A 19365-nucleotide genomic window follows, 5' to 3' on the forward strand; every position below is an offset into this window, starting at 1 on the left:
ATAAATAACATAAAAATATTTGGAAGAACATTTCGTAATAGGTACAGGGTTAAGAGCACGTCAAGCTTGACAGATTCAAATCCAACCCCATGCCACACACGATACACAAATTAGAATATTACGATATGAACGGTCCATACATAACAAAGTGTCAAGCAGGTGTCAAGCTTGACGTGCTCTTGAATTCTTGACTGTATGCATCATGGATAGAGGTGGGCGTTTAAACGAAAAGCACTTAAAAAAGTCTGCTTTTTAAAATAAGCGCATAAGCACGCTTTTCATTTTAAGCATAAGCATTGGTCATTAGATGGGAAACTGCTTATTTTTTTAAACGTTTAAACATTATGCTTTTTTTTTAAAAGCGTGCTTTTTTAAACGCTTTTTAGTTTGAAGCTAACAAAATCGTTTAGAAAACGTTTAAGCGCATAGTTTTTTTTTCTTCTTTCCATAAAGGAAAAGGCAAAGGTTTTACACCATACAGCCAAGTCTTGGTTTAAGCGCATAGACTTTTATGTTAAAAGCTTGCAACGTTGTGTTGATAGTGAAACGCACGAGCATACCACTAAAGGTTTTAAGATAAGTTTTTTTTGTAAAAACACGAGTTATATTTTTATTTATGACATAACATTATTATTTAATATTTTGTTCATTGGCGTTTAAAAGCGTTCAAACACATAAGTTGTTGAACTTTTGTAGTTGTTAACCGTTGAAATGGAAAAAACTGCTTGTTTTTTTAACGTTAAAACGTACGTTTAAAAAGCGTGCTTGTAAAAGCGCTTTTTACTTAGGGTCGTATTCCAGAACTCTACTCAATGCTCAAGTCAGGACTTGAGTATGATTTATAGTACTGAAAATCATACTCAAGTCCTTGCCATTAGGGTCGTATTTCCAGTGCTTGAAATCATACTCAAATCTGACTTGAGCATTGAGTGAGGACCAAAATCACTCAAAAAGTGCCATTGAAATTCGGAAAGTGAAATTCACCCCGTGACACAATTCAATTTTGCATTTGAGTGCACCTGTTTGCTTGTAGTACAACCCTCCCGCCCCTCAAAAAGTGGCAGAAAGTTTTGTTCGAGAAATAATGCTAACAGCGCCTCACGTCCTATATGCTCTAAGGCTAAATGCGAAGGCAAAGCCATTGATACTAAAAAAAAACCGTATTAATTTCAGAACATGTACGTTTCAGAACGAGCTGATTGCTGTCAATTAGATCTGTGTCGGTCAATCATTTTTGATGACCCGGTTCGATCATGAACCATGCGTAGTGTGATCCCGTCAAATGATTCGATCATATATACGATATTTTTGCGGGTATATGACGTTTAAAAGTGTCAAATTACACAATTAGCTTTTATTCTTTCCTGCTTATGGGTAATGTGACGTGTCTATAGTTAAATGTGTCATCGATAAACCACTCTTAGGATACTAAAATTTCCTTCTAGGAAAACTGTGTTACAAATTAAAATGATCTGGTTATTTAGAAGCTAGTAACCGGGTTATCAGATCACAGGTGCTGTTCGAATCATTTTGATTCGTTCGAGCACGATCGCACACATCTACTGTCAATCTTGTTTCTTTGAAGTTGGTTGGTTTACTTCGAATTTATATTGCAAAAATTTTTTACAAAGCATGTCACAACTAGAGATATCTTGTGGTTTAGAATATACTGCAACTTCTGATCTACAAGCATGTTTAACAGAAGCGCTGCAATGCAATTATCAGTTTATTGTTTCACCGATAGTTCACCCACGTTTTCGGCGGCACTACATTGCGAATGCCGGGAGTGTTGGTGGATTTACACGCTCGGATATGATTCTATCGCCACAAGACTGGAATAGTCGGATGGTGGCTAAGTTGTCGCCCTATTTAGATGTAGATTCTGCTTCTCCTATCGTCCGCAGACGTCACGAGGATTGTATGAATGAAGAACTTGGTTATTGTAGAGGACTTGGTGCACCAGCGATAATTTTGTCATTACATGGCAGACACACAAACAATTTAGCTAGATTGTTGCACACTTTTTACGAAACTTGGTAAGTTTCAAGGTTCATTGGATAATCAGACTTCACTAAAAAATGGATTTGATTAACGGTTTTATTTTACAGTCATCACCCGACTTACATATGGGCTCACGTACCCATGGTATGTAGTCGTACACTGCGATCGTCATCCCAAAGTGATGAAGATGACAATGAAGATGCATGGAATGAACCTTGGTACTGGTGGTCCAAATTTCATGAACACTTGGAATGGGACAAGAGAGTTGGAGTAATATTAGAGTTGTCTGCAGATTTACCATCAGAAGAAATCTTAGAAAGATGGTTGGGAGAACCTATAAAGGCTATAATTCTGCCCACTACTATTTTTCATAATAACAAAAAGGGGTAAAAAATATTATACCTATGCATTTATATAAATATATTTTTATGTATAATTTTTGATGTCTTGAACTTATAATAAGGTCTTACAAATTAAAAATACTAATCGACTATCTTTCTGCGCAATTCCCAAAGGATTCTTATCAATATGTGTTTGTTAGTTACCAGTTTAATATTACTTCATTTTAATGCCAATCTTTTCTATATTATGTTTAATAAATTTAATGGAAAATGTACCTTAGCTGTAGCTCTTTTATTGTGTGATTCCAGATTTCCAGTATTATCTCGGGTTCACCAACAGGTAGTTGTAAATATGGTGGAAAGAGATGCACAGGTAGTTGTTAGTGGGGCACGGCGATCAAACATTGAATTCTATCTTCATTATTTGCACAGGCTATGGAATAGGAGACCAAATCCCGTGGATGATCCTATGCTTAGTTATGCTAGAGGGTAAGGTTTTGGTTAATTCTTATCATAGTAGTCAATGTAGTCATGCATATTAATTTTAGTGTCCTGAACTTGACGTGCACCGATGGTACAAACTTGCAGTGACATGGTATATATTTTTCAGACATCAATAAAACACTAAAATATAGTTTAAGTCAACTTTTATGTTAATTTTAACATTTTTTACACTTGACTCGTACTTTAGCAGGTATGTAGGTAACTCATAGTATAGCAGGTATGTAAGTACTATTACCAAAAATAATAAACTTCAAGAATGTTTGTAGAAATACAAACACTCTTAATTTAAATACATAATAAATTATAATTGTAAAAAAATGTTCCTTTCTTTTTTTCTAACTAAACAACTTCTAACTAAACATTTTTTTTTCTTTTTCTTTATCATTATGGAAATATTGCATTGACATATAGTAAATTTAATTAACACAGAAACTTATCAACTTCTTTGTTAATTATATGGAGTTAAAATGAAACAAATTTTCACCATGCCGGTCTATATCATCGGCGGCTGTTGTAGCCAACAGCTAATCTTGCCCATGCCGCGCACATGTCTACTCTGAACCAAAATCAGTAATATTAAAAAAATATATATTATGGATTTTTGTTGGTAGGTCAATGTATTGGATTATTTACTTTTTTGTCAACTTGCAATGACTGAGTATGTTAAATAAGGCTGCCATTATTTAACAAACTAAAACATACTACTATGGCGCACCTATTTGCGTGTGGAACATTCTACTAACAACTTTTTTGTACACATTCTCAGATGGGAAGACTATCTCCAAACCCCTCTACAGCCACTTGCAGACAACCTTGACACGCACACATATAATGTCTTTGAAAAGGACCCTATTAAGTATGACCAATACCAGAAAGCTATTGCTAAAGCACTTATTGACATACAAAAGCAAGCAGAACTAGAGGATGGTGTAAGATTGAATTAATTTTATATGCTAATAGTAATTAGGCAGTAAACCAAAATGTATCTTTTTTTGTGTCAGTGATGGTCATAGGCTTTTGTATCATCAAACTGCACCTAATCCAGTGGCATTTTTCTGTTCAAACAACATTGAAACCATGAAATTTATATAGATTTTAAGACTCGTGGTTATTCACTAAATGATTATCACTAGTATCAGGTTTCATACCGTGGTAAGAAACCTGATACTAGTGATAATCATTCATGAAATTTGTATTGGAATTTGCACAACTTTATTGTAATAATAATTTCACCATTGTATTATGTACATACTATAGTAGGATGTAGATGGCTTCAAACAGATCTGTATTTCCAGAACAAAACTGGATCTCAACACAGCGAAGAGGGTGATAGCACAATATGCAAGAAACCAATTATAGTGATGGTGCTAGGTGCAGGCAGAGGGCCCCTTGTAAGAGCCACATTCAATGCCGCCGATATTACTAATAGTAAAGTTAAGGTATCGTATCTCTGAATGAAATCAAAACACATATATATCTCGTCAGTCATTATCATCACTTCAGCCAAAGAAAGTATTACTACTGGACATACTGGTCTCCCCTAAACATCGCCACTGATTACCTTTTCTACATTTATATTATATTCACCACTGTAAATTGTATTACCCTAAATCATATATGATTCCATGAACAAAATTCATGACTACTGATATTGTAACATCTTTCATGACAATGTGGTTATATTGGATGTTCTTATGCTGTAATTATTGAATTCAGGTGATAGCAGTAGAGAAAAATCCTTGTGCAGTTGTTGTGCTGGCGGCGCAAGTGAGGGAGGTGTGGCGAGACCGTGATGTTACACTCGTATCTGGCGACATGAGGCATATAAACCTTCCCACTAAAGCTGACATTATTGTCTCTGAATTATTGGGTAAGATATCTTTTTGTATGTATTTTGAAACAAATCAAAAGTCTTTATTATTCCTAAATTAATAAACATAGTTTTCAGTAAATTCAGTTTTAAATATCATTGAAGTGACAATGTCGATTTAGATTTATAACATTAAAATTTAATTTTTATTATATCATATATTTATAATATTTATATGACCCCTTGTTGGGTATAGGCCTCCTCCAACTCCTTCCATTTAACTCTGTCCTTCGCTACTTCCATCCAGTGTGGTCCTGCTGTTGATAGATATGTATTTTAAATGTGTATCGATTATTAAATAATACATGAATAGAGGGTGGATTGGACGCCTTTTCCAATTTGTCACAGACTGTATTTCTCAATTGCCATCATTTGATATTTTTCAGGATCATGGGGTGATAATGAACTCTCACCAGAATGTTTAGATGGTGCTGCTGCACTTCTAAAGCCCAATGGTATATCAATCCCTTGCGAGTACAGGTCCTACGTTGCGCCGATCTCATCACCTAGATTATGGAGCGCGGCAAAAACTCAACCCACGCCAGGCTTTTGCAACCCAAAAGAAAAGAACCTTGAAACATTGTGGGTAGTTTACATGAAGAATAAACACAATATTGGCGACTCAAAGGTAAAAGTCTTGTTTATCTTTTATAATACTGTTGTTTGTGTTGGAGACTATACAACATATTCTGTTTTAGCTTGCTTTTGCTTTCAATCACCCTGCAAAAGCAGAAAAAGATAATGAGGGTCAAGATTTGTCCGACTACAGAGGTCTTCCATTAACAGATAACAGAAGACATGCAACAATCACCTGGACAGTAACTCAAGACAATATAATGCATGGATTTGGAGGATACTTTGATAGCACTCTATATGCTGATGAAATGATCAGTATAGTTCCATCTACTCATAGTCCTGGAATGATTTCTTGGTTTCCAGTATTCATTCCTATTAAGGTAATGTTGGTACACAAAGAGAAGGTTGTGTGAATGCAAGTCCAAGAAATTGAATGTTTTTAATTATTGTTACAGACACCTGTACGTGTTTGCAAAGGTGATACAATTAAGGCAACATTCTGGCGATGTGTGGATACACGCAGAGTGTGGTATGAATGGATAGTAGAAGTAGGAGATCAAACAACTACACTACATAATCAGAATGGAAAAAGTTCAGAAATGTTGTTATAATGCACTCATTTATAAGATTCAAACTATAGTTGTTGTTTTATAACATGCAATACATATGTTATAGTATAGTGTGTTTTATTGATTAAATTTGTAAATGCAACATTCTTCAGTACATCATCATCAACCCATTTATATGTCCCACTTCTGGGCACGGGTCTCCTCTCAAACAAGGTTTTAAGGCCATAGTCCGCCATGCTGGCCCAATGCGGTTGGGGACTTCACACGTTTTTCCGAGGGTTGTGAACCTTCTTCAACATGCAGGTTTCATAATGATGTTTTCATTCATCAAAAAGCTCATGATAAATTTGAAATTAATTAAATAAAAATTCTTGAGTACAATTAAATAAAATTCCATAGTGTTGTACTGAAGAATTATTATTTAATTAATTTCAAATTTATGAACTTTTTGGTGAAGGAAAACATGTGTCACATTCATGTCACATTAGTATAATTATTATTTTTTGCTTGTATTTTATTTTATTATTATTATTTTCTTTGTTTCGTTTGTAACTTATTTGCCTAGATGGTATGGTCAAGCCAAAAATGGTTTTTGTCGTTAGCTCCTTAGATTTCAAGTTAAAAAAAAATACAAATATTCCATGGCACTGTAATAGCTATATAAACCTTTACCTAAACATGTTTCTTTGGTAATAATAGATTTTATATAGTTTGCACCTTGTTCTAGCATGACTATAATCAAATTCTTATAACTTTTAATAGTAGGTAACTGCCATTTCTTAACGTTGATAACATTTCTTAATAGAGCCAACAAAAAAAATTACGATTTTATTAGTACAATCACATCTAAGGTTAGTATTGTCGTACCCGAGATTTAGAATGGTACTACTGAAATACATTTTTACCAGTATTGACAGTGAAATATTACTTTGAAATGGCAAACTATTTTTTTTTTATTTAAGTAACTTTGCGAGTAGAACGGACTAAATGCCGCCTCTTTACCTGCCTAGTGACCTCAATTATTTACATAATTCAGTATGGCAGTATGTACAAAAAACAATAAGTACACCATAAAATGCCATAAAAATCAACTATTAATAAATATTTCAAAAAACAATACACAACAGTAATCTATTTCTAATCTATTGATTCTACTTCTTACTGACCCTGACAATGTTCATTTCTTCATGAAAGTCTCGTATATTCTGCTCCCATCTTTTTTCATAATATATGCCTGTAAAAATATCTGTAACTGTATATTATAAAGTAACAACGAATATTTCACCCTGCAATAGCAGTTTTAACCAAACACATTAAAATTTTAGTCTTTAAGACTCTAACGACTGAAATTTTAATGTTGCAGAAAACATTGATTTATTTATTTTGTACATGTATTAAAAAGGTCTTATAATAAAATTTAGTATGGTACATGACCCAGTCAGGGTGTAGCAAGGAGACTTAAAAACTTTAAATGTTTCATTACCTTGCAGGAATTTAGCATTCCGTCCAGTGCGTATGGCCCAAGGCAAATAATACTTTAAGTACAGCTGGCGATGTTTGGGCTTGAGGCGAGCTGCCCCCCAAATACCACCGCCAATGCACATGGGTAGCCTTGTTTGTATTCCTTCTACCCATTTTATTGCTACCTGGTAAATAGTCACTGTTTAAAATAACAGCTTGCATTACTACATCAGACTTATAGAGAAAATACAATAAGGTCAGATTGAAGTGTTAACTTTACAGGACTTCTTGCAATAAGTATTACATTATTTATTTAGAATTATAAATGAATTTGTCAAAGTCTACTCCATATCAGTTTACCTCTCCAAGCATGGTAGTCTTCATAAACAAGGTTGCATGAACCAAATCGTGGACTTCTCTATAGCGTTGCATAACATATGCTAAATCTGGATCTGCTATGAATTGGACAGGGAGCCGAGAATCAGCAGTAATGTTATTATCTCGCATGAAATCAGCATACACTCGCCCTATGGTATTCTCAGGGAGCTGCAAGAGCTGTTGAAAAGACACTGTTTCAGAGTTAATTCGGGGCATTTCTCTTAGAATTTCTGCACCCTCCGGTGTGCTCAACATTTTCTTCTTCATATACTTAAGTGCATCGTCACCTGTAATTTCTCCGAGACATGCAATCATATCACCGCGATGTGGATTTAGGAGAGAAACAGCAGCTGAACCGCATGTTAACAACATTTTCTGGAATAAGTTTGTCGGTATAAAGTTTTTCTGCATTTCTTCTAAAAATGAGGTGCTCCCTGAAGGCGCTGTTGAGAAGCGCCTAATTCTTGTTATCGGTCGCATTTAAACAACTTTGTAAACCGTATTTCAGAGAATTTGGGATTATTGTAATAGACGGCAAGTCTAATAAAAACTAAAACAGATAATTCTAGCGATGCAAACGATACATCGATTTTTCCAAACATCGATACATGGTTCATAAACATCGATGTAGAAACCCAAAACGTCGTTAATGCATCTCTCACCATGAGCGATATTCAATGAACGATGTTTTATTAGAGCGCCATCTTCCGTCTCGTCTGTGATCTACAGCTACACACGTAAACAGATACTTCTCTCAATCACAAATGCAGATTTTTTATTTAGTTCCGTTCACTCTGCAATACAAATATACACGCGCAAAACGAAGCAGTTGCTTCATAGAAAACAAACACAGAAAACACAACAAAAAACAAACAGAAAACTTCGTAAGGTTTTTTTTTTAATTTATTAAGGCTTTGGCAAAGCCATCAGCCTAAACATGAAGTTTAATTATGTTTCTGTAAATATGGCCGCCACAAAGAGGATAGGCAATTTGAGGCGGCGTGCTTAGATTGACTCGGGATTCCTTAAAACGGGCCGATACGGGTATTTTAGTTCGAGATTCGTATAATTTCGCGTTTTAATCTTCGATTAAGGCACAATAGCACTATCCTATTCCACTTTAAACTAGATTTCACAAAATAATTGAAAGTCAAAATAAAAACGACGCTTTTTCCTCCAAAAGGTCCAGAGCGAATCCATTTCGTAAGGCCCGCTGGTTCGTTCCGTGGCTTAGTTGGTATAGTCTGGCACGGTAAGCTAGAAGACATCGGTTCGAATCCGGCCGGATCGAAGGAATTTTTTCTGAGTGCTCGATCTTTGTATTAATCATTATAACAAACTAGTGGAGTAATTTCACAAAAAATAATTGAATATCAATTCAATAAAAATTTAAAATATTGATATTTTTTACAGCTATATTGTTTCAGAACGCACCCAAATAAGGTACTAAATAGGCGCGAAATAATACGAAACTCGAACTAAAATACCCGTATCGGCCCGTTTTAAGGAATCCCGAGTCAATCCAATCACGCCGCCTCAAATTGCCTACCCTCTTTGTGGCGGCCTTGTTTACAGAAACATATTTAAACTTCATGTTTAGGCTGTTGGCTTTGCCAAAGCCTTAATAAATTAAAAAAAAAAAGGTGCTAAATGGAACGCGTAATAAAAAAATAAATAGTGTAAAACTTCCTATTAATAAATATAAATTTGAATATTATAGGTACTTATTTGTTTAATTCCTGTTAAAAAAAAGCATTTATTCGATTTACATGTCACCGTAAAATTGTGAACTCTGCCAGTTTATAATATAACGCGTGAGATTATAAACTAACGGTATATTAGGTTATATTGTAATCTGCGATTTTATAGTGATGGCGTTCATAATTTTGCGGCATATATGTATATATATACAATAACATTTGAAAAATCGCTATATATCGTTACTAAATTCGACGTTTTTAACATCGATGTTACATAGGAAATGAAACTATTTTTCCGGATTTAAATCGTGTATATTTGTTTTTTCAAACAAACCGACGTTTCGGGCCCTTTAAAGGTCCCATGGTCCATGGTAAAGGGCCCGAAACTTCGGTTTGTTTGAAAAAACAAATATACGCGATTTAAATCCGGAAAAATAGTTTCATTTCCTATGTGTAACAATCGCGAAAACCTAAGAACTCGATATCGATGTTATACTTTTAAAAACATTTGGAGTTTTTATGGCCGATGTTGCATCCCTAGTTATAACACCACACAATCAGCTGATGACGACAGGTATCAATCAAGCATTTTTTTAAATTTGGATACTTGGATCAGTCGAAAACATTTTAACACTAAAAAAAAAATTTTTTTTTCTTATTTCTCTTGGCTCTTCCCGGTAAGCGTTTTAGCCACTTTCAAAGTGTTTTGACTAACTTGAAAAACTAAAACAGAACTATTTTCAGGGCTAATATCTAGTTTTAATTTGTAATGATATGTGTACAATTGTTTTAATGCACTATTTAAATTGTTTTCAGCTATATCTATATTTTGGTTGATGCTGTACAAAAGTAAGTCATCAGCAAATTGCAGAATATTTACATTTTCAATATTTACATGTTTTAAAATCTCTGAAGTGTATAAATTAAAAGCTTTCATTCCAACATTTACTGTAACAAGAATGGACATTGTACGAGAGGTCCCTGCTAGTTGGTCAGAGGAGGAAATATTGGACAATGTTTCTGTGTCTATAGGATGTGGAAAAATACTTAAAGTAAGACGTATCAGATGTAAAATAATCGAAAACGGGATTGCTGAATTTACTAATACTGAAACTGTCGTTTTAACTTTTGATAGACAGACTCTACCAAATAAAGTGTGCATGTGCTATATAGCACTAACTGTACATTTATATACATATCCCATAGCACAGCGTTTTTAATGTTGTAGATTTGGACATACTAAATTATATTGTAGATCTAACCATGCTGATTATGATACCGCGCTGTTAAAAAATGTGGAAATAATCATACGGGTGATACATGCACAGTTGAGGAGGATTGTGCTTCTTGTTGTTTATGCTCAGGTTACCATTTTGCAGCTAGTAAGGCCTGCGCAGAGTTTTCTAGGCAAAAACAAATAAAGACTTACATGGCTCAAAATTGTGTATCGTACTTTGAAGCCTCTAAATCATATCCACCAATAACCAAATCTTATGCAGATGTACTCAAACAACTGTCTACACCCTCAGCTCCCAAAGTGGTTCAGGTGGACCCCCCAGGGGACCACGGAAGACTCGACGGGGGTCTATGTTGGCGTGACAAAAAATAATATGACTATGGAATATGGTAGAAATGTAGCTGCAGGGGGTCCACCGGAACCAGTTAAATTTTGAATGTGGTGTATGAGAAAAAAAGTCTAGGAACCTCTGATCTACACTAATTAATACACCAACACCTACAAAGGTTTCTTCTTCAACCTCCAATAATTCTTACAAAAGAACAGTTTTCTTAAAGCCCCGATCTCTTCCAAGACAATCTGGTGGCTATGACCAAGTCGCTCATGCACAGTATGTTAATGAATATAATATGAACATGGTTTCTTCTTTTTCTAATTGTTCTGAATATAAAACATCTGATAATGATAATGACCAATCTAAATCTGAATTGCCAATTAATACAATTAATAATAAATTATACAAAGATACAATACAAATTAATAATATATTATGTATTAATTAATAATATATTATGTATCTTTGTATATATCACACTCAACTTCCTCTCTTCTCTCTGAAATTAACAACTTAATTCCTATTCTTCCTAAACCATTTCTTATTCTAGGTGATTTCCACTGCCAACACCGTTCTTGGGGTAGTTCTTTTTCTACATACTATGAGGACGTATTATTGGATATACTAGACAATCAAAATTTTTGTGTCTTCAATACCGGCTCTACCACAAGAATGACTGAGCCATCTGAGGGTTGGTGAGGGTGTTCCAGACCTTTCAATTTCTACTCCTAGCTTAACATCCACTCTGTTGTGGTCAGTCTTCTCTTCTCCCTGTGGTAGTGATCATTTTCCTATAATGATTACTTTCTCGTGTTCCTTTCATAGTTGCATAAAACGTAGCCCCCGTTTCAAACACAAATTGCGAAATGGTTGGAGTATTTTTAAAGATAGAGTAGACAAGAAAATAGCATCTTTACCGAATATACTCACTGATAGTGTCTCAGAATGTTCAGAGGCTTTTAGTAATCTTCTGATAGAAGTTGCTGATGAACTTTTCCCTTTAAAAATGCCCCAATCGTCAAGAATACCTTTTCCACCTTGGTGGGACAGAAAATGTTTGGATGCAATAAAAAGAAGAAAACCGGCTGAGCGAGAGTCTACCGTAACGTAATGACCGCAGAAAATTATGAAGTTTACAGCTAAATCGCACATGAGACCCGTAAGTTGCTTAAGAAGAAGAAGTTTGATGGCTGGAGGCGTTTTTGTGTATCTATTTGTCCTGACGTCCACCCAACCATTGTATGGCAAAATATAAGAAGGTATATATTAGGACTGGTACGAACACCTCATCTCAGTGTTCGTTACCTCCAAGTTTGGCAAGCGTATTTCTCGATAAACTTGCTCCTCCTTCGGTTACGGAAACAATTATAGCACAATTACCATTTCCTCAATCAATGGGTAGAACATGTCTAAATGCCCCCTTCACTTTGTCTGAACTGAAAGGCGTTTTAACAAAAGTCAAAGATTCTGCCCCTGGTGAGAACGGCATTCTGTATTCCTTTTTCGTTCATAGTAGCGACAACATTCTTTTATATTATGCAGATGTAGTTAATGGCGTCATGCTTTCTGAGATAATTCCACCGTCTTGGAAATCACAGTCTGTCATAGCTATTCCTAAACCTAATAAACCACCATCTCTAGTGTCTTCTTTTAGACAGATTTCCTCTATTTTTGCTAAAATTGCAGTCATTTAGTTAAAAATAGATTGGAATGGTTCTTAGAAAATAAAAAATTACTTTCAAACAACCAATTTGGATTTAGAAAAGGTAAAAGTACTATTGACGGTACGAGTACGTATTAGCATTTTGGTTACTGATATTCGCCTCGCCTTTACTAATAACAGTCAGAAAGGCGCATCAATTTATGTCTTGACGACGGTTCTGTTATGTCCAGGCTAATATGGAGGGGACTTCCTCACGGATCTGTACTTAGTCCAATTCTTTACAATATTTATACCTACGACCTAGAGTTTACTCTTCAGGGCAAAGTTGGAATTTTACAATACGCCAACGATTTCACGCATCTGATACTAACATTCCTAGAGCTTGTAATATTTTGTCCTCATCTCTTAATTTTTTAATACTTTGGTTGGATGCTAACGGACTTTGTCTGTCTGCTTCAAAAAGTGTAATAGTCTTGTTCTCTAGGATGCGCTACCCAGGATCTTGAAATTTTATATAATTCCATTCCTATTCCAGTTAGACTTCAAAATAAATTCAAAATAAATTTCTAAGTATTGTAACTCTAAAACTCACTGGTATTCCTCACTGTGAATACATTACGACTAACTTTGTTATACTTACGAGGTTCTAACTTTAACACCACATATTCGTTTAAATTTAGGAATTAATAAAAGTCATTTTGATGCTCCTCAATCTTTACGCTTTTATTTTTATTGGCATTATTTGTTTAGTGACGCATCAAAACGCTCTCTTGCTGGAAATGTTAGAGTGGGAGTGTATCATCACCAACCTAAAATAGTCCAAAAGAATAAGTTACCTGAAACTTCTGTATTCACCGGAGAATGTTTTGGTTTGTTTAAAAGTGAAGAGTTTATTCTAATGGCTAAGTTAAACAACAGTATAATATTTTCTGACTCTATGAGCGCATTGCAATCATTGTCCAAGTTTCTGTTTAGTTCTAAACTGATTTGCCCCATTATATTAGAAACTAAAAATTTACTTTATCAGTGTACAACAAAAGGTTATTCTGTAGTATTTGCTTGGGTGCCGAGTCATTGCGGCATCCCAGGCAATGAACGCGCAGACCAACTGGCGGGTGAGGCGATTGATTGCGGTGATGTAGCTTTTTGTACTAATTGCTGTCATGATTTGAGTGCACTGCCCGCAATTTCTCTCAGGAATTCCTGGCAGGAATTTCAGACTGTTAGCAGCCGCACAAAGGGATCGTTTTATGAGAGTATACAATCCTCTATTCCTACTAAGCCTTTGGTTTTCCAAAATGAAATTTGGAAAGTTGGTTTCAAGTGTACTGATTCGCTTGAGACTGGGACATGGGGTTCGTGTTACGTAACGCTGCTCCACTAACACCTTCAGCAACGAAAGCGCTGTACACGGCTCTGGTTCGAAGTATACTCGAATCGAATGCAGTGGTTTGGGCTCCACATGAAAATAAATATATTCTCATGTTGGAGCAAGTCCAAAAGAAGTTTTTAGGATTTTTATATAAAAAAATATTTTACTACTACCCATTCCTGTACCCAACACGCTTTCTACAGGGTCACTTGGGCTATGAGTCCTTGGAATTGCGTAGGAATGTAGCATCACTTAGATTCATTATAAATGTATTAAGAAATAATATTGACAGTGTGAGCCTAGTGGAAAAAATCCTTAGGTTCAGGGTCCCTGATGATTACTGCAACAGGCGACGTGGTGTGCCCTTCCTGGCAATCGAGCCCTCTCGCACTGAACTGCACCGACACTCGCCTATTCCACGTACGACTACACTCCTCAACTCCATGCTCGCAGCATCGCCGCAGTGCGATGTGTTTGTGACTGGGATAGAGAGACTGATGACGGAATGGAAGAGAGTCTTGGAGAGATGTATGAATGAATTAGTAAGTAGATAATTTTAAGTTTATTTTATTGTTCTATTTCTTTTTGTTTTGTGTATTCGTTTTTTCTTTTTAAATTGTTATTAACTGAATTGTCGTAACGCCATGGTGCAAACTGTTATGTTACACATTTTGTCTATTAATAAATAAATAAATTAATAATAAATAAATGTCTGTTCTCCGGCCCACTTAGCTAAGTTTAAAAATAAAGACAGTGACCTTTGGGAGTGTGGGTGATCTAAATCATACTGTACTCAACTGTCTTTTACACGATCATTCCTTTTTGTCCCATGTTCTCATCTCTATTGGATTCCCTCTTGCTACTACTGTAAACATAACTGTAAACCTTACTTTGTTATCTAACAGAACTTATTATCTATAAATGTTTCGCTTCGTTTATAACTTTCAATTGTATCAAATTATAAATATATAGCTAATATAACGTTTGTTATAAAATTCTTATGTTTCTGTATTCCTATTTAACCTTAATCGCACTTTCCTATTCCTTTCTTCCAAATTATTTTCCCTTTTCATTGTTTTCCGTGAATAAGTTTTTCTGTTTGCACAAAGACAAACCGCGAAGTGCCAGAAATAAAAAATATTTGGCAGTATAGCGTCCTGCCTGTCCCGGAGGATGAAAAATTTTACTAAAGATTCAATACTAATTTTAAAACTTGGAACTTTCAGTTATTCAGAGAACAAAAAGTAATGTTTCCATTAATTGTAAGTCAATGTTTCCATTCCAGTTTTACTCTACTTTATGGTTTGAGTGATGTAGTACGTACCTAGTTGTCTATGTATGAAACGTCAAAGAAAACAAAACGTCAAAAGTGTACATGAGAAAAAAGGCGGGAACTTTTGAGGCGGGAAGTTCGATAATTTTTGCCAATTTTGAAATAAATTTTTCGGAGCTAATTTGCAAGTAAACTAGATTGTGACTAGTGCAAAACGATCGTGATGGCCTCCGATAGTGGAAGTAATAGCACAAAACTTAGCAAGAAACGCAAAACTGCAAGTGATACACCCATCTCAGATGACGAAGAAGACAGTAAACATGCATATTTTATAGAAAAAATTACATAAGAAGTTACCCTAGAAACTCTCCAGTATATATACAAAGCACCAATGGAAACATCAGGTTCGATAACAAAGATCCAATTTACTTGAATAACATATTCAGTAGATATAACAAAGGAGTGAAAGAAATAAAACGTGTAAATGCACTGAAATACGCAATTGTTTTTGATAATCCAAAAAATGCCAACTCGTTGCTCAAAAATACATCGTTCTTATCTTCACATGAAATTAAGGCTTTTATTCCGGCTTCCAATTCAGAATGCACAGGAGTCATCAAATTCATCCCAACGGACTTAACATGCACGCATTTATTTGATAAATTGATCAGTTCCCAGGAAATATTATCTGTCTGAAGATTCACCAAGAAGACTTCTGAAGGTATTGTACCGTTGCAGACAGTTTCACTGATATTTGCTGGTTTGCACTCCCTGCTCAAGTAAGTTATGGTCTGTGTACACTTCCTGTGGAAGAGTATATTAAGCCTGTATTACAATGCTAAAAATGTATGAGTTTTGGACACACAACCAAATATTGCATAAGAAATGTTGTATGTTCAACTGTTCTCAAGAACATTCATGTAAAGATTGTACCAATGTTGATAAGCCTTTATGTATCAATTGTAAAGGAGAGCATATTGCTGTGGCTAAAATATGTTCAGTAAAACAGCAAAAAAATAAATGAAAATAAAGCTAAAATCACAATTAATAAAAATACGTTGGGTGCTTATTTCCCAGCCTTAACTCAGAAATTTGCCAAAGTAGCGAGTTCTTCTCAATCTCAACCACAAAAAAAAACAAACAAAGACTTATTGAGTGATGTTATAAATAACGAAAAAATACTTAATGCTATTGTTAACACTTTGTTATGTTTAAACAGTAACGAAAATAACTTACCAATTAATTCATCTACAATTAAAGAGGCTTTCATTAAAAATTTAAGTGATAATCATGGCAAGTAGAGTGTTGTGTTGCTTAAAGATTGTACAGCACAATATTCAGAGTTTAAGACCTAAAAAGCCCTTCTTAATCAATTTTTGCGCAAATTCAATGTAGATATTTGTATTTTAATTGAAACTTGGTTAAAACCCTCAGATTTTGTTTATTTTAGGGGTTACAAATTAATTCGTAAAGACAACAGAAATAATACCGGCACCAGGCAAGTTGGTGTTGCCATTTTATGTAGGAACGCAATTAAATGTTCCGAAATTTCTATTGTAAGCAATGATAGTATTCAAATTGAAGCCATAAAAGTACAAGCAACAGATAGCTCATTTACAATTTTGGGTGTGTATTGTCCACCACGTAAGAGTCGTTTTCCAATTTCTGTTTTAAGAAGCAGTTTATGTTCACTGCCAGCTCCTATTTTAGTTATGGGAGATTTTAACGCATGACACACGGCTTTTGGTTCAGTAATATTAATCCTAGAGGAACAAAAATTATTGACCTGTTAGATGATTTAAATATGTGTATATTAAACACTGGTGCATCAACCACAGTCAATCGTCCTAATGAATCAGTTTCTGCTATTGATATTGCATTTAGTTCTTAGCACTTTAGCCGCTTCAGCGGAATGGTCAGTATATTCTGATGATACTTTGGGCAGCCTGCACTTCCCTACTATAGTTGATTTAACCATTACAGCCGATCGATATGAATAGGTATTCACAATGTTTTCAAAAATTTTTATATAAAAAAGCTGATTGGGTAGAATACACTAATAAATCTCGTTGTCTTTTTGAAGAGTTGTTAATCGAAGAAAATGCTCTTGAAGCTTATGAATTTTTTTGTAAAATCTTAATTGATTTATGAAAAGAATTTATTCCAGTACATTGGGCAAAAAATTCTAAAACCTGTTCCTTGGTGGAACGATATCTGCGCTAATGCGGTAAACCAGAGCAAATTAGCACTTTATAATTATAGAAGATATCCAACAATGCAAAATTATGTGATTACAAAAAAATCGATGCACTCAAAAAACGAACTATTAGAGAACAGAAAATTTTATGTTGGAAACATTTTTGCACCAGTTTCAATAGAAATACCGCTTTCAGTACCTACAGTTTGGAAATTAGTTAAAGTTTTTAATAGAAAAAATTCAAGTCCAAAATCAGAAATATCGGTTTCATAAACGATTTTTTAGATAAAATTGCATCAAATAGATCATCAGGTAATAATGACATCGAACAACTTAATGATTTATTTGAAAGTAATGACTTAAACGGTCATTTAAATTTGCCTTTCTCTGAAGAAGAATTTCATTTATCCCTAAATAATAAAAATGACACCACACCTGGTATAGATGACATTCCATGTATTTTAATTAAACGTCTTCATCGCTCAGCTAAATTAGTATTGCTGAAATTTTTAATAATCTATGACAATGTAATTAGATACCTGATACGTGGAGAAATATTGCCGTTGTTCCTATTTTAAAATCGGATAAAGATCCAAGTTTAGCCGACTCCTGTCGACCAATATCATTATCTTCATGCATGGGAAAAATATTCGAAAACATGTTAAAAAATAGATTAGAATTATATGTAGAATAGTAGTTATATACCTCCTGATCAATTTGGATTCCGTAAAGGTCGTACGTAGTACTTTAGATAGTTTGTTAAAATTTGGTGGTGACATACAAAAAGCTTTCAATAATCACAGTTATTTGATTAGTGTGTTTTTAGATGTTAGTGGTGCATTTGATAATGTCGATTTATTCAAATTGGTCAAAATTCTACATAGCTATAACATTCCTGGCAAAATACCTAATGGATTTTTTATTTTTTTTATTCTCGAACAGTTTATGTTAAATTTGATCATACTTTATACGGCCCAAAGAAGGCATTTAAAGGCGTAATGCAAGGAGCAGAGGTGATAGTGTTACCTCTGATTTATATATTATACACCGCACAATTACATCAATTCCTGAAGTTGAGAAATCTATATGTTTTACAGTACGCTGATGATATTGTGTTGTACACATCTAGTAGAAATTTATTACAAGCACAAAACACTATCAATGAAGGCTTAAATCGTATGTATCAATATTATAAAACAAAGTTAAATTTGGATATCAATCCCCTTAAAAGTTCTGCAATGTTATTTAGTAAAAAGTTTAATTTTAACCCTGTACATATCAATATAAAATATTGTTCTGTAAAAATAAGTTTAGTTGAGGAAAAGAATTTTCTAGGAATAGTATTCGATTCAAAAATGCTTTTTGGTTCCCATGTTAATAAAATAGTGAATAAAATGCAAAAAAGTGTAAATATAATGCGACATTTAGCGAGTGTAAGTTGGGGTATGGACCCCAAACTTTTAAATATCATTTATAAGGCAATTGTTAGAAGTCACTATGATTAAGGATTAATAGTTTTTGGAAAATTTATGAGCCCATCCCTATTTCGCAAATTGGAAGTCATTCAAAACAAGGGTCTTCGAATCATAACTGGTGCAATATGTTCTACACCCATTAATTCTTTAGAGATAGAGGCTGGTATATGTCCAATTGATGTAAGACTTCAATATCTTACAGAAAAAATCACAATGAAAGTTTTAGCCAATAGGCAATATTTTTGTTTGTTTGAAGATAACAATTTATTACAAGGGGAACATATTAATGAGTTAAAAACATTATGTAAGTACATAGATCATAATGCGCAGTGGGTACTTAGTACTTTGGAAATCCAGCTTGTGAGTCCTGTGATTTGCAAAGAAAAACTTCTAAATAATGATGAATTTCTGTTA

At 34.3% G+C, this 19365-nt stretch overlaps 2 protein-coding genes across 2 annotated transcripts; one reads left to right on the forward strand and one right to left on the reverse strand.

Annotated features, from left to right (window-relative positions):
- Positions 1 to 1617: 1617 nt before the first annotated feature.
- On the forward strand, positions 1618 to 6100 carry LOC113232972 (protein arginine N-methyltransferase 5). The gene is made up of 9 exons (XM_026467895.1): positions 1618 to 2036; positions 2109 to 2387; positions 2652 to 2831; positions 3613 to 3775; positions 4142 to 4285; positions 4563 to 4716; positions 5103 to 5344; positions 5415 to 5672; positions 5748 to 6100. Exons 1-9 carry the CDS (start codon positions 1633 to 1635, stop codon positions 5901 to 5903), a joined length of 1980 nt encoding a protein of 659 aa, XP_026323680.1. The 5' UTR covers positions 1618 to 1632; the 3' UTR covers positions 5904 to 6100.
- Positions 6101 to 6816: 716 nt separating this feature from the next.
- On the reverse strand, positions 6817 to 8233 carry LOC113233210 (ubiquinone biosynthesis protein COQ4 homolog, mitochondrial). Its single transcript, XM_026468248.1, has 3 exons — positions 7683 to 8233; positions 7345 to 7507; positions 6817 to 7095 (listed from the first exon to the last, which is right to left on the reverse strand). The coding sequence occupies exons 1-3, from the start codon at positions 8178 to 8180 to the stop codon at positions 7013 to 7015; spliced, it is 744 nt and encodes a 247-aa protein (XP_026324033.1). The 5' UTR covers positions 8181 to 8233; the 3' UTR covers positions 6817 to 7012.
- Positions 8234 to 19365: the final 11132 nt, after the last annotated feature.

Source organism: Hyposmocoma kahamanoa, unplaced genomic scaffold (assembly GCF_003589595.1).
Source record: "Hyposmocoma kahamanoa isolate Upper Pololo Valley unplaced genomic scaffold, ASM358959v1 78, whole genome shotgun sequence".
In the NCBI taxonomy this organism is placed as follows: domain Eukaryota; kingdom Metazoa; phylum Arthropoda; class Insecta; order Lepidoptera; family Cosmopterigidae; genus Hyposmocoma; species Hyposmocoma kahamanoa.